The sequence below is a fragment of the Electrona antarctica genome (genome assembly GCF_951216825.1).
Source record: "Electrona antarctica genome assembly, chromosome: 17".
Taxonomy (NCBI): domain Eukaryota; kingdom Metazoa; phylum Chordata; class Actinopteri; order Myctophiformes; family Myctophidae; genus Electrona; species Electrona antarctica.
In genome coordinates this window covers 37,158,330-37,173,843 of record NC_136798.1, presented here as the reverse complement: position 1 = coordinate 37,173,843, position 15,514 = coordinate 37,158,330, and the positions used below count along the sequence as shown (strand labels likewise).

Here is a 15,514-nt window from a genome sequence, read left to right as displayed (position 1 = left end):
ATCTTTTGTGGCCAGATGTAATTTCTTGAGGTCTAGTAGGTAAATAATAATTTTAAAAAATCGCTATAAAATTGGCTATGGAACTGATTGGCTTCCTGGCTCACATGAAATGCAGACCAGCCTCTCCTCTGTAGCGAAAATAAAAAACAATGTTTTACCTACTCACCAATACAAAGACGGGTTGTGTAATTAGAAAGCCTACTTTCCTTAGTGGATGCACTTTGAGCCCCCCACCACACGTATAAATGCACTTTTTGGCCAGAAAGGGCTTTTGTTTTCACCGGAAAAATTAATAATTGAGTTACTCCACTGTGCCGTCTACCGATATTGCCAAGAGAAAATCCTCATAGAGAAGATTTGTCCTTCGGGAAAACAGCATTGTATGGTATGGAGGTATGGTATTTTTAAAACAGCATTGTATGGTATGGAGGTATGGTATTTTTAAAACAGCATTGTATGGTATGGAGGTATGGTATTTTTAAAACAGCATTGTATGGTATGGAGGTATGGTATTTTTAAAACAGCATTGTATGGTATGGAGGTATGGTATTTTTAAAACAGCATTGTATGGTATGGAGGTATGGTATTTTTAAAACAGCATTGTATGGTATGGAGGTATGGTATTTTTAAAACAGCATTGTATGGTATGGAGGTATGGTATTTTTAAAACAGCATTGTATGGTATGGAGGTATGGTATTTTTAAAACAGCATTGTATGGTATGGAGGTATGGTATTTTTAAAACAGCATTGTATGGTATGGAGTTTCTCCTATTGGTGTATGGAGTTTCCCCAGTCCGGCTGGGGAAACTCTCCCTGTCAGGTGAAAAGAAGCAGCTAGCTTGGACTCCTCATGTATAGAAGGAAGCATGAAGTCAGTCCGCTGCCCCCCAAGTTGGCAGAGGAAGTGTAGCGCCCAGGATTCTGGGGGAAAACATCCCCCCAGAACAGAGACAGAACACGCGTCCTGTCACTGTTTCGACAGTGTGAGTGGAGCCTTACAAGATGTATATATCAGCGAGATGACATATTACCATAATAAACAAACATTATTAATGTTTGTTGTAATTCTATGGACTTTAAAAGTCCATAGAATTACAATACATAATTCACACTAAACAGACAGGATGGTAAATGTATAATTAGGCTCTAATTTCTAACCAAACAGACTTGGCCGCCAAATGCATTGGAGGGGCTATTAAACACCCCTCAATAATATCAAAGTGAGGGGCGCTCTTATCATCATACGTCATCATACATCATCTAATTTTCAACCAATGGCACATCTCCCACCCAATCATGTCGGCCAATCACAATTTGCGTCCTCACTTTTGTCTTCAATGTTTGTATTTACACAGTTTTGTCTTCAATGTTTGTGTTTACACAAACACTCAAAGCCAGGCATAGGAGGGGCTCAATAACTAGAAAAATGTTAGCTGAGAGATGAAGCAGGGACCCCTTAGCTGAGAGAGATGAAGCAGCTAGGGACCCCTTAGCTGAGAGAGATGAAGCAGGGACCCCTTAGCTGAGAGAGAGAGGTGAAGCAGGGACCCCTTAGCTGAGAGAGAGATGAAGCAGGGACCCCTTAACTGAGAAAGATGTGAAGCAGGGACCCCTTAGCTGAGAAAGATGAAGCAGGGACCCCTTAGCTGAGAAAGAGATGAAGCAGGGACCCCTTAGCTAAGAGAGAGATGAAGCAGGGACCCCTTAGCTGAGAAAGAGATGAAGCAGGGACCCCTTAGCTAAGAGAGAGATGAAGCAGGGACCCCTTAGCTGAGAAAGAGATGAAGCAGGGACCCCTTAGAGAAGAAGCGGAGACTCCCACTACACTACTATTGTATACAAGTTACAACTGTCTTGCAGATTAAACTTTTGCACTGGTTTCATTATAGATTTCACAGACATTTAACCACTTAAAGACTAAACCTGACCTCTGGCTCTGCACTTGGTTTGCTCCTTTTTTCCGCTGTACCAAAACACTTCATCGAAAACAGCCGATCTACAACATGACATCAACGCATTTGAGTAATAAGTTGCTAACGCCGCCCCGCCCCCCCGGTTCCACACAAATACTTCTGTCCCTCAAATTAACAGTTTGGATTTGATTCTGGTCATCCTACAAGGGCATCAGCAGCTACAGAACAACAACAGGTAAGTGCTTGTCTATGAAGTCTATGTAATAGTGGCTCTGCAGTGCAGGGTGACAGGTTTGAACTGCATGGCTTGAAACAGAACCTGTAGGCTATTCTCAGTTGAGATTCTGGTTGGTTTACATTACTGGTCAGTAGTCAGGCTGCATTCAGGTGTTAATGGCAATACCAAAATAAGTCGGAAGTCCATGAGCCAGAGCTCCAAATTTGGGCTCCTAATCTGAGCATTATATGAAAATATGCCAGAATTTGCATCACTTTTGGATATAAGAGGCAACCTTCTTATTTAAACATAAGGTTTTAAGTAATAAGTTGCTACCCCGCTATGTCATACCTGTAATCAATTCAAATAAAATAAATTAAATCATGTTTACTAAAGGGCAGATCAGTAAGGCTGGGACCGAGGCTAACTAAAGGGGCATAGCCTATCTCTCGGCTGGTGGTGGATCAGGATAGGGCGAGGGAGACGTCAATCATCCTGAAAACGACCAATGGGAGCGTTGGTTGAGAGCAGCAGGCCACTCCTATACTGCTCCTACAAGCTCACTGGGCGTCGCGTACGACGTACCAGTGAGCTTGTAGGTCTGCTATTGACTTGGGACGTTTGGACCTGAGAGAGCGATTCGGTCAGTGTCGGTTTCTTTTTCCTACATATCTTAGCAAGTCGGTACGCGATACGCTTAACAGACACACATTATTTTACCGAGCTGTCTGTCTGTCAGTGACTCATTTTGAGTGGCACCTGTCACAATAATGCCAGTGTTGAGAGAGATAACAAAGGTTTCGCTGGATGCCGCTGTTGCTCTGCAATGTAAGTATAACGACTGACTGACGGTGGAAGTATTAAATACGTGGCTTGCATTCACTTTTATGATCTTTGAAAACTTTATACATTTTATGAATTGCTGTCACGGTCACCTGACAGTCGAGCTGACACATGTCATGATGTTGAGGGCAACTGTGTGTGTGTGTGTGTGTGTGTGTGTGTGTGTGTGTGTGTGTGTGTGTGTGTGTGTGTGTGTGTGTGTGTGAGAGAGAGAGAAAGAGAGAGAGAGAGAATGACCGAGATAAACTAAGTAACTATAGTAGAATTTGAGAAATGGACATTGTGAGTACAATACATTTCCTCAGTTTCCTGGTCCTATTCACAAGATAAATGGTTGTTTTATTGTGTGTGTGTGTGTGTGTGTGTGTGTGTGTGTGTGTGTGTGTGTGTGTGTGTGTGTGTGTGTGTGTGTGTGTGTGTGTGTGTGCGCGCGTGCATTTTGCGTGGCTGTGCGTCTGTGTGTTAGTGGCAGGTTTCGTCAGTGACACTGACATCAGGTCGGTGACCAGACAGGACCTGCACGAGTTGATTCCTGGACCACAGAATATCCGACTGAGGAAGAAAATCTGTGACATCATACAGGTCTGTGTCCCCTCTCTATGACCTCATACAGGTCTGTCCCATCTCTATAACCTCATACAGGTCTGTCCCATCTCTATGACATCATATGGGTCTGTCTTGTGCACAGACATATAAACGTAGACGCCCTTTCCGGCTCTGGAGCGTATGTGCTCAAGGGAGGGCAAAACTTTGCCGAGATTCCTTGCGAAACCCTGCAGAAGCATGAGTGTGCGTCACAGAGCACGGGTCTGTAAGTCCCGGAAACGCACACACGGCCGCTCTTTATTAGGCGACAGAGCCGCGGAGAAATTTGTTATTTTGAGGGTCGGCTTGGCACTTTTTGGCACATTTTGCTGCCCCCCTCGGCGTGTTTCCCTACTCGCAGTGCGTATTGCGCGTATAGGTAGCGACGGCACTGGCTCCAACGAACTGCAGCGGCCAATGAGACATCTATTTTTCTATATTATATGGTCTCGTGTCCCCTCTCTATTGGTGTGTTCAGACGGACAGATGAAATTATGCAAAAACGCTGTGAGTTGATTTGGAGCAGCTACATGCATCATTTGGTCTATGCAACGTCATGTCGCTGGCTTCCATTGACAATGAATGGTAGACTGCATCGTTTCATCTGCCCGTGTGAACCAAGCCCCCAATGAAGCTCTCCAACGTTGAGGCCCTAGTGGTAAGAACCGGGACTGCAGGCGGACCCGTGGAGTTATGACGAGGAAACCCTGTGCAGCTGGGCTTTAACATTGAGCGCCCGTTTGCACTTCCGCATTTTGGACATCAAATTTGGTGTGTGTGTGTGTGTGTGTGTGTGTGTGTGTGTGTGTGTGTGTGTGTGTGTGTGTGTGTGTGTGTGTGTGTGTGTGTGTGTGTGTGTGTGTGTGTGTGTGTGTGTGTGTGTGAGAGAGAGAGAGAGAGAGAGAGCATGACCGAGATAAACTAAGTAACTATAGTAGAATTTGAGAAATGGACATTGTGAGTACAATACATTTCCTCAGTTTCCTGGTCCTATTCACAAGATAAATGGTTGTTTTATTGTGTGTGTGTGTGTGTGTGTGTTTGTGTGTGTGTGTGTGTGCGTGCGTGCATTTTGCGTGTATACACATAGTTTCATTATAGATATTCGACTGTTAGACGGATGTTATAGGTTCTTAGCTTACGTATCTATGATTCTTGATAACTATTTTCTATGTATTACCATGTGTTGTTCTTGCTTACTGTAAATCGCTCTGGATTAAGAGCGTCTGCTAAATGCCCAAATTGTAAATTGTCACAGTACAGTCACAGGTGCCAGTCAGACCGCATTCTGCAGCTGGCATCTGAACGTTCCAGGTGGAAACCATTCCAATGGTCTATCTATTCGTATTGGCATCGTCCAGTCATTCGTCTGTGTCCCCTCTCTATGACCTCATACAGGTCTGTGTCCCCTCTCTATGACCTCATACAGGTCTGTGTCCCCTCTCTATGACCTCATACAGGTCTGTGTCCCCTCTCTATGACCTCATACAGGTCTGTCCCCTGTCTGTGTGGGGTCAGCGAGCGTCATTATTCCGACGTCACTTTGGTACGACTCGCCCCATTACTAACCCTATCCCTACATTTCCGTTCACAGAAATATATCTGTATATATATATACAGATATATATATATATATGAGATAGGTCCAGCAGTATGACTGGACGATGCCAATACGAATAGATAGACCATTGGAATGGTTTCCACCTGGAACGTTCAGATGCCAGCTGCAGAATGCGGTCTGACTGGCACCTGTGACTGTACTGTGACAATTTACAATTTGGGCATTTAGCAGACGCTCTTAATCCAGAGCGATTTACAGTAAGCAAGAACAACACATGGTAATACATAGAAAATAGTTATCAAGAATCATAGATACGTAAGCTAAGAACCTATAACATCCGTCTAACATCGTCGAATATCTATAATGAAACTATGTGTATACACTATAGAGTGCTGTCTACATAAAATGCTTAAAAAAAAAGTTTATCCTTTGCATACGCCTGTAAGGTGGTCGAGGGCAAGTGCTACAGTAAGTGCTACTACGGGTAGCACCGATGATGGAGTCACGTGTGTGCAAAACTGCATTTCTGTACATTTATGTGCGTGTTCTGTTTTGTGTTCTATTGTAGAATGTGAAGCCAATAAACGCTGCCTTAAGGGAGTTGGATTTCATCCCAGATGATTGTGCTAAAGGTAACGTCTAATACAGTATAACTTTCATTAAGCAGCTATTACACTCATAGACTATGTGTGTATTTCCTAAGAGCAGAGATCATGAATTGTGCTGTTTTCTATACTTTACTTACTAATCTCAAACTCTCAATAATATCCACCTCTCCTTTTTTGGGTTGCTTTGTGGTTTAATTCTGTGAATCAGTGGTTATCAAACTTTTCAGGCCGAGGAGTTACATTTTGTTGTGGAAAATAGCCGATATACACGCTCACGTGTGGCGGCAGTGGTTCAGGGGTTGAGTTAACTCCCCCAGAGTTAGTGAATCCCTAATTGCTCCCGATGAGCAGGTTGGTGCCTTGCATGGTTTCCTCTGCCAATATTATGGGACTTGGCTGTTGTTCTCTGTAAATGGTGCATTTATATAGCACCTTTATCCAAGGCGCTTTACATAGATGTGCATTACATTCACCCACACATTCATACACCGATGGCAGAGGAAACCATGCAACCAACTTGTTCATTGCGAGCAATTAGGGGTTCAGAGTCTTGCTGGGAACCTTCCGGTTCTCAACCGGCAACTCTAACCCTGAGCCACTGCCGCCTCTTTAAATCCATATCTCACTGAGCATTGCAATACACCTATAGATCGATATCCATCCATCCATCCATCTTCAACCGCTTATCCGTAGTCGGGTCGCGGGGGCAACAGCTCCACCAGAGTGCTCCAGACTTCCCTCTCCAGATCGATATAGATCGATAGTCAGTCAAAAACGTTTTTCTTTACTGGCGGCACGCACAGCTCACAGGAGCAAGCCAGCTGACCACACAGATTAAAGTTCTCAGTGGCTACGACTTAATTTCAACAATTTCATTTAATTTTACCTTTTATTTCAACTCAGATGACAGTTGAGCGGCAGGCCCTCATTTTCAAGTAATTTGGATTCCATGGAAGTTTCCATGTCTTCGCATGTCTTCTATGGAAGCATGTTGCTCAATGAGATCTCAATTGAGAGCTCGTAGATAGGCTATTTTCAGTTATCATTTTAAGATTTTGAGCATTTGAAGGGGTTAGACTTGCATCCATCTGCATTTTCACCCGGTCTGGCAGTATGTAGAACATGTAGATGTACAGGTTCTACATTGTAGAACCTGTATGTAGAATGTGTGTGTGTGTGCAGTATGTGGTTTACACAGAGAAGAAATCCAGCACTCACGGCAATAGCTTTTAAGGCACTTATTTATTTAACCATAGGTAGGTTAGGTATAATGGCATGCTGCAGACAAGCAGCACACAACGAACGAGTTGCGGCCGAAGCCTTCGTCAGCGTTGTATCAACCAAGTATTGTATCATCAAGTGCCTTAAAAGCTATTGCCGTGAGTGCTGGATTTCTTCTCTGTGTAAAATGTCGTGTCTGACCGTGCACCCGGTAAAATGATTAAAGTGAGTGAGACGAGATGGAGTCGTGCATATTGCCTTCTATTTGAAATGTGCAGTATGTAGAACATGTAGAACCTGTATGTAGAATGTGTGTGTGTGTGCAGTATGTAGAACATGTAGAACCTGTGTGTGTGTGTGTGTGTGTGTGTGTGTGTGTGTGTGTGTGTGTGTGTGTGTGTGTGTGCGCGTGCGTGCGTGCGTGCGTGCGTGCGTGCGTGCGTGCGTGCGTGCGTGCGTGCGTGCGTGTGCTGGCCCTTTCAGTCTGTTTCAAAATTATTCAAAACGTTTCAGTTGTGAGATTTTATTTTCCTTTAATCAATTATGTGACAAATTTGGTGTCCTATTCACAGTACACTCACTGTTCAGTGTCACTGAAGGCTGTATGTATGCATCATTCTGTTTGCTCCCAGCACCAGCAATGAAGAGTGGGGGGGGGGGGGGGGGTATTTCTCTCCCTGCCACTTGAACGATTGCTTTAATTTTTGGAGTATACGGTAGACAAGCCATGAATGCTGAGATCAAATATTATCTTCACACATGTATTTATTTACAATGTATTTGTTTTCAATCTATCTCGAGTTATCTCAGTGCTGTAACCTAGTTTTTCTCAGACGGAATTCCATTATTAATTATACCCTGTGCGGCATGTGCACGCATAGGCTATATACGCTCACACGTAGGCAATGGTTGAAATGATTTGCAGGCGGTATACGCTATTTTTCCACAAAAACGTTGGCACGGCATGCTACATATACTGTAGCATATAACCGTAGACTACACTACACTACTGAGTTATTTGGCTGAACTGTCATGTTCTATTTTTCTGTCTCTCTCTCTCTGCTCCTCTCCAGTGGCCCTCACTAAGAATTGCTTCTTGGATGACTACCTGGATATCTTGAGGGACATGGAAACCAAAGTGGAAAGTGTCAACTCCTTCCTCAAAGCGCACATTGAGGAGGAGTACGACAAAAAGCAACAGAAACGTTAGGATCTTTTCATTTTTTACAATTTATTTGGGGGATTTATTGATAGGACAGTAGGCTTCTTGCTGACAGGAAATGGGGAGAGAGAGATGTGGCAAAGGTCGTCAGGATTCAAACCTGCGACACACTGTCAGGCAGCAGCCTAGGTGCCCGGACTGCTACCCTAGCCATCCGGGCCAGGTTAGCATAATTAAGTATGGTTGATATTTTAGTAGGATTGAATGTAATTCTGCTTCCGGATTTGAGACAGGAGGACAATTTCACCCATTTATGCAAACAAATTATTATGTTATTTTGAAGACTTAGTCGTGAAGCAACATTATATGTACTTTGAAAGGTTAGCATCATTAAGTGAGATTGATATTTTAGTAGGATTGAATGCAATTTTGCCTTTAGAATTGTACCCATTTATGCAAACTAAAAAATGTTACATTACTTTTGTCAGCTCAACCAGCAAGTTTGAGTGTTGATTGTGCCCCGGTCGAGCGCCACTCCTACGGCCAAACTGATGACCACGGTCAAGGTAAGGTCATTTCCAATTAAAAAAGAAAGAAAAAACATTCTGCATGTGGGGTTTTTACCAGGATAAACTCGGTTTTATAAACTTGAAGCCGACGTATTAGGCCTACTGTAAATCGTCTCTGTCGGGTGGAAAATCTCAAAACCTCCAAAACTGTTACTTTTCAGGATTCAAATTCAAAAATAGCAACAGTAGCAGATCTACAGACTACAGTACAAGTACAAAACACCATAGAGTCACCCTACCGGTGTTTGATTAGCTTCGTGGCAGGCATATAATTTTACTGAGGTTAAGGCTAGGGATAGGCATAGTTAGTTTTACTGAGGTTATCTGACTGTTTTTTGAATTGTACTGTAACATATATATTTTTCAATGTAGGAAAAGGAAAATAAACCCCTGATATTTACTTCCATAACAATTGGTCTGCGACCCAAAGATGGGTCTCTCTCTGCCCAGTGTTTGTACAGTACACTCATAGAGTTACTGTAAACTTCTGGGAGTGCAGGAGGCCTAAGGTCTGGTCAGTGTGTTTGATCTGTGACTCCCACGGGCAAATTACCCTCCTCACCAAAGCTAGGATTTTGGAGGCAAATGATTAGGCAATTCTTTTTTTTTGCATTATATTTTTTTCTTGATCGGTGTAATGATAGTGTTGATAGCTAGGAGCAGTTGAAATGTATTTCTTATAAATTTTGGGCCCGGCCCATAAACGTTTGGTCGATTGGGGTCAGAATTTGATGTGACTATGTCATGTTATTTTGAAGACTTTTATTCATGAAGCAAAAGTCTTATTTTCTATTTGAAAGGTTAGCATCATTAATTGATATCGATATTTTAGTATGATTGAATGTAATTTTGCCTTTAGAATTTCACCCATTTATGCAACGAAATGTTACATTACTTTTGTCATCCCGACCCGCAAGTTTGAGTGTTGATTTGTGTGCCCGGTCGAGCGTCAGTTCCACGGTCAAGGTAAGGTCATTTGCAATGAATGGCCCCTACACACTGTAGGAGTTTTAAAGTAGATGTACACGCTCAACACGCGTCGCTTCGCGCCACGTTTTCGAGCTTGCCGATCTCCTACTTTTGATGCTTTTGTGTGACGTGTAGTGTGATCAAGAAGGGCCTAAATTTGCGAAAAAATTAAAAGTTTGAATACAGAGTTAAGAAATGTCTGCTTGACAGCGATGATATATGGTAGGTTTGGTACTACCTCCAAATGTGTCTCCCTGAAACAGTGTTCCATTTTCAGGAAGCGTCGCGGTGAGGCTCAAAGTGATGCTAACAGGTGAAACCTTAGACTGTCACACCACTCTGTTGGAACGCGTGTGGCAGCTGGGTGGACTTCACCTAGCCAAGACCGACAGAGGCCCGGAGGTCCTCATCGTCTTCTGCCCGGTGAAGACGCGCCACATGACAGACCTTGAGGCTGCAATTAAAGACGTCGTCCCAGGTAATAGCATATACGCTTTGTTTTCAGTTTTGTTTTATTTATTTTTAATCCGTCCAATTAGTTTTACGGAATTATTGAATTTCACTCGCCATCTGTCTGTTGCATTCTCCTCCTGCACAGCGAGATTCAGATTTAATTCAACATATCTCGTTATCACATAAGCATGTGTGTATGAATTCATGAGTCCAGAAACTCAACCCATTGGCTTCATGGATGCAAAATTATGGATTCCACCAAGGTTATAAGAAGACCCACCCTACCTGATTGGCTTCCTGGCAGGCAAAGTTTTACTCAGGTTAAGGTTAAGGTTAGGCATAGTTTTACTGAGGTTATGGTTAAGGTTAGGTGGAGGCATACAGTAGTTACTGAGGTTAGGGTTGTAAAAGAACAAGTACTTGCATTGACTCTGTATCTGTAATTCTTTGTGCATATTCCACAACTTGATGGCAAAACAATTTAAAAAAAAGATACAGAAAGGTTAGTGTTTTGTTCCATCCATACAATAAATGCATTCCTAGAGAGCGAGTGGAATGGAATTACAGACATCACATAAAAACCCGGCATAACCTAAAGCCCAAACCACACCAGTGGGTCGTTTTTCTTTGTGTGCTCTGTGCTGCTTCAATTCATTATCTGTTCACCTCTGCCCTAGTACACTACTGCAGCTAATCTAGTGTTGCCAGATTTTTCTGTGACTAGGCTATGTTTTACCATTAACATTTTGTCTTAAGCCCTAACCACACCAAACGGTTGAGACGGTTTTAGCGTTGTCCCTGCGGTGTGATATGTCCTGTTGCACGTTGACGCACGTCGTCCCACGTTGTCCCAAGTGATTCAACACATGGAATTCAATGGCCCAAACCGCACCAAAGTGTCACCATGCAACCCCTTGCAACCGTTTGGACCCAAGGAGTTGCACGGTGACCCTTGTGTGGTTAGGTTAGGGCTTTAGTGTTCAAAAACAGAATTAAATCGTTAATCGCAATTATTTGTTTGACAATTTATCATCATGTAAAATGTCATAATTGTGACAGCCCTATGTACTCAAATTCTACTATAGTTACTTAGTTTATCTCGGTCATGGTGTGTGTCTCTCTCTCTCTCTCTCTCTCTCTCTCTCTCTCTCTCTCTCTCTCTCTCTCTCTCTCTCTCGTCTTCTCAGGAGGGGCGGCTGTCATCCTGGTAGTGATGCATCACACGCACGACGTCAATTACCCGCACATCGTGAGGTCGCTGGACAGCGACCGTGGCTGGGACTTTGTCAACGTGCTCTACCACGAGACCGAGCTCGGCCTGCTGCCGTGCGTGTTTAACGAGCAGGCGGTGGCACAGCTGCGCGGCGCGTTGCTGAAGCACAGCAGTGTTGTGAGCCCCGTTACTGCTACTGCTGCTGCTGCCCAGTATGTATTATGTTAGCTATGGTGGAGGTAGCTCTGGTAAAACCAAAGGTGGTGGCGGCGGCGGTGGTGTTTTCAGATGGTTTGCTGGTGGTAAATGATAAACTCAGGAGCTTCTTCTTTTTTTTCTTTTTTAAATGTTTCTGTTTTGTATGTGTCTATGGAGTTAACATTACTCTAATAGATGTCCGGGTGTGGCTAGAATATTCAAATATGTCTTCTCTGTGTATTTTTGGATTCTTCTTGAAAGCTGAAAGCCTTTGAGTCAAAAGGCCCAATCAAAAATACACCGCTTTAGTGACACACTCAAATCCTCGCCTCCCCTAACCCCTCCCCCATTATAATACAACAACAGCTGTGGGCGAGTTCAGGTGGGGGGTGCTAAGGTAAAAACCAGGTATACGTAATTAACTGGTAGGTGTGGCCACATAAAAATCACTTTAACACTTTCTGTAATCTGTACACTTTTTTTATTTATTTTTATTGAATCTTCCTTTGTTATTTTGTTGTACCCTACAGGGTCTTCAATCCCCAACAAGCCGGCTGCAGCCGACCTAGAGACCACCAGCTACATCCCCTCCCCATCCCCCCCCGCACCCGCATGCTCCCCCCCATCCCCCCCGCACGCCCCCCCCCCCATCCCCCCAGCAAGAGCATGCCCCCCCCCCATCCCCCACCGCACCCGCATGCTGGATGTAATAGCCCAGAGCCTTAACAAATGTAAAGTGACTTTGGCACCAGCCAGGCGCGGAGATATAGTAGAAGCCGATGCAGCTGCCTCGAGGCCCGCAGGGGGGGAACCATTTGTCCACCAGGTGGACAAATGTTGGGACAGAGAGACAGAGAGAAAGACAGCACAGAGAGGAAGAGAAGACGTGACTTTAAAGTATCATTCACTGCCCCCTTTGAAAAGTAAATACAAACCAAAATGACATATTGAACCTGTGGACAATCTGTTTCTTATGTCTGTGTACATCCATAATCCCTGAGTGCATCAGTGGGTGTGTTGGCTAAGGTAGAAATGTTTGGAACCAACAAAATGGCCACAACAAATTCCATTGCGTATCATTTCCTCATGGATGTAATCGAGTACATTTGAGCAGGGCTCGGATAAAACGTAGAGGGGAATAAATATATGTATGTCAGTAGGACCGTTTTACAACTTACTCGAAAACAATAATGTAAGAGCTTGAATTTGTCTGTTTCTATAGGGGGTATCATCTGAAGCGCCACACTGTTGGACAGGAGACACACTGTTGATCAATGCTGTAACTGCACACTGATGTGAATAAACACTGACAATAAAGCATATTGTCTAATGAAGTTATACTACCCAAACCTCTCGTCAACGTGTCATCGAAATGAACCACTTGAACCATAGCTTTCCTGTTCTTGGGGCAAACATTTGCCAAAAAATAGATCTACAAGCTCACAACAGGGTGCATTGCGATGCCTTGTGAGCTTGTAGATAAGCTATATTTGGTGAATATACCTGAGGGACTCCAGTCAAATAAACTTCATATAGGATTTGTGTTTGTTAATGCTGTAAATGCACAGCATGTAAATAACAATGGTTATGCCCCCACCTCTAAATCACTATGTTTAAAATGAAATAAAACAAAACCGCATTATCGGGTGCTTGACATAATGGTTCACAAAAAAAGAATGTCATTGCTTTGATGCTATAGACCAATTATTTGTTTACAAACATTTGGACTGGGCACACGGGTGACTGTTTCGTGTAATCAATTCCCAACAGAAACCTGTTGTTTTGGGGAGCGCTGGTTTCAGTCCATTCAACCTCCTCTTGTGAGTTGGCCAGTGAGGTGCACCCTAGGAGACATTTATACTTCAAAGCCCAACAGTATTGCACACAGAGAACAGCTGATATACAAGCTCACATCGCATCGCAGATGCGACTGTTGTGAGCGTAGAGGTCTGCGTGCGCGACACCATCGCGGGACGAAGCATACATTATACTTGATGGACTGCAGGTGCGCGTGCAGCCGTGCACAAACAGGCTCTGCTTCCGTGATCATGAACGCACCTAGCCTGGCTAATAAGCCAGACCGAATCAGCCGTAGGCGAAAAAAAATTGCCTTGAGTCTGGCTTATTAGCCAGGCTAGAGCGCACCTCCCGTTCTTATGACAGCGACTGGAGGTGTGGTTTTGAGGACAACTGTTTTGAATTGCTATTATTGTTCACAACACAACAAAACACAACACAACACAACACAACACAACACAACACAACACAACAGAAACCAAGGATTATATATTTCAAGGTCGAGAGATTACAATAAAAATCCTAATCATTCTTCCTCCACACTGGGAGAAAAACAGCATCTGAAAGTTTGATGGGGTACGTGAGTGCAGTTAGAACTTTTCCATTGCATCTTATGAGAGGAAGGGTTCTTCTGCTGCCTTTATGCGCGCGCATGCTGTTTCTTATCAGTGTGACGTCATCTGTTAAGGCGTCTATAGGCTATGCTGCTAATATTATCTGCTGCTATTTTTAATCGTGTGTAATAGGTATGACTTTATATGCTGCTATTTTACCTGCTTCATCCCATAATTATGTGATGTGCATGTCGTATTTTATTTTACTGCACTCATATTATTTTAAAAATCTGAATTGTTTTATTATTCTTTCGTTCTATTTCTATTGTTCTTCCCTTTAATACAAATTACAAATGATAAAACCTTAAATAAGATGAAGGAAAAAAACCAACAACAATAATGTCATATTTTCACCTCACAGGTTTTGCTATTTAGTATTTACACTAGGGTTGCCACCTTTGAGATCTTGAAATAAGGAACACTTATACGACCACACGGCTAAGCAGCGCCGTTATCGGGTTATCGGATCATATCGACTAACTGGCTTTGGAACGCCTCAGGATCCCCCAGGAGGAAGTTACTAATGTTGCCCCGGAGAGGGAAGTCATGGGGCTCTCTGGTGGAGCTGTTTCCCCCCGACTACGGATAAGCGGTTGAAGCTGGATGGATCAGGGACGGATTAACCCCCATGAGGGCCCCTGAGCCGGTAATGTGTTGGGGGCCCCATACCACATTGTTTTTATGTTTTTATCATCTTTTTGACCTAAATTTAACAAAATCAATGGCCAATATCAGGGCCTCAAACCCAGTACCACGCGGTCCAGTTTCCTCAAAGGGCCCCTAACAGCCAAGGGCCCCTGGGCCCCGGTCCCACTGGCCCAATGGCTAATTTGGCTTTGGGGTCACTTGGTGGTCACTGTGGTCAGTAAGGAAGGGGTAGACCTACTGCACTGGATTTATTACAGTAACTGTTATGAAGTAGCCTATTCTGTTTATAACAACATAAGAGTTCTGATTCTGAATCTGAGTTGTTCTTTAAATGGGCGCAATATTTATTTCAATTGATTCATTTATATTAAATACATGTTTATTTATTAGACTTCATTAATAAACAATCAACCATAATAGTCTACTGAAATAGTTTGGCTATATGCCCACATCAGCAGCCATTGGCTATTGCATGGGCAGGACAATAGAAATACTGATTGAAAACACAGATTATCACATACCAAATCGATCTCAGGGGCAGTTTCAATCATGAAGAACTGTGACACTTGTTAGGTGTTCTGTGATCATACTGTTGATCCCTGAAGCATGCTGTTTGCTATCAAAGAGTTCCACATGCGCCACAGAAAAATGCTGTTTTCTCCATTTGTCCATTTTCGAATTTGGGTAGGATTGTGTAACAAAGGGTTAAAAATGAACCCCATGGGACCTTTTTTTGCCTGTTACCTGGCAGAATCTTAAAATACACCCTTCAAGGATTAAGAAAAAACAGGTTATGTCAAAGTCCACTCCAATAAGTTAGTGAAAAGAGAAGTGTAGATCTGATCTGAACGTTTTCAGCAATATCTTTGCAGATTTTGTCCTACAATAGAGTCAAGATATGCTTGAATCTTAATAATAACCACTTTAATGAATTCCTTGGGT

General features: G+C 43.2%; 2 protein-coding genes across 2 annotated transcripts in view; both read left to right on the top strand.

The window, feature by feature from the left end:
* Positions 1 to 2,744: 2,744 nt before the first annotated feature.
* The window catches only part of LOC306941219 (uncharacterized protein), a 165,351-nt gene continuing 152,581 nt past the window's right edge, over positions 2,745 to 15,514 (top strand). The window contains exons 1-4 of the mRNA XM_079526539.1: positions 2,745 to 2,959; positions 3,441 to 3,556; positions 5,689 to 5,752; positions 8,023 to 8,154. Coding sequence (XP_079382665.1) covers positions 2,902 to 2,959; positions 3,441 to 3,556; positions 5,689 to 5,752; positions 8,023 to 8,154 — 370 coding nt within the window. The 5' untranslated portion in view covers positions 2,745 to 2,901. The remainder of the gene's footprint in view (positions 2,960 to 3,440; positions 3,557 to 5,688; positions 5,753 to 8,022; positions 8,155 to 15,514) is intronic.
* Positions 8,663 to 12,239, top strand: LOC306940528 (uncharacterized protein; the record flags this gene model as incomplete). Its single annotated transcript, XM_079525626.1, has 4 exons — positions 8,663 to 8,677; positions 10,010 to 10,127; positions 11,290 to 11,527; positions 12,044 to 12,239. The coding sequence occupies 4 exons, from the start codon at positions 8,663 to 8,665 to the stop codon at positions 12,237 to 12,239; spliced, it is 567 nt and encodes a 188-aa protein (XP_079381752.1).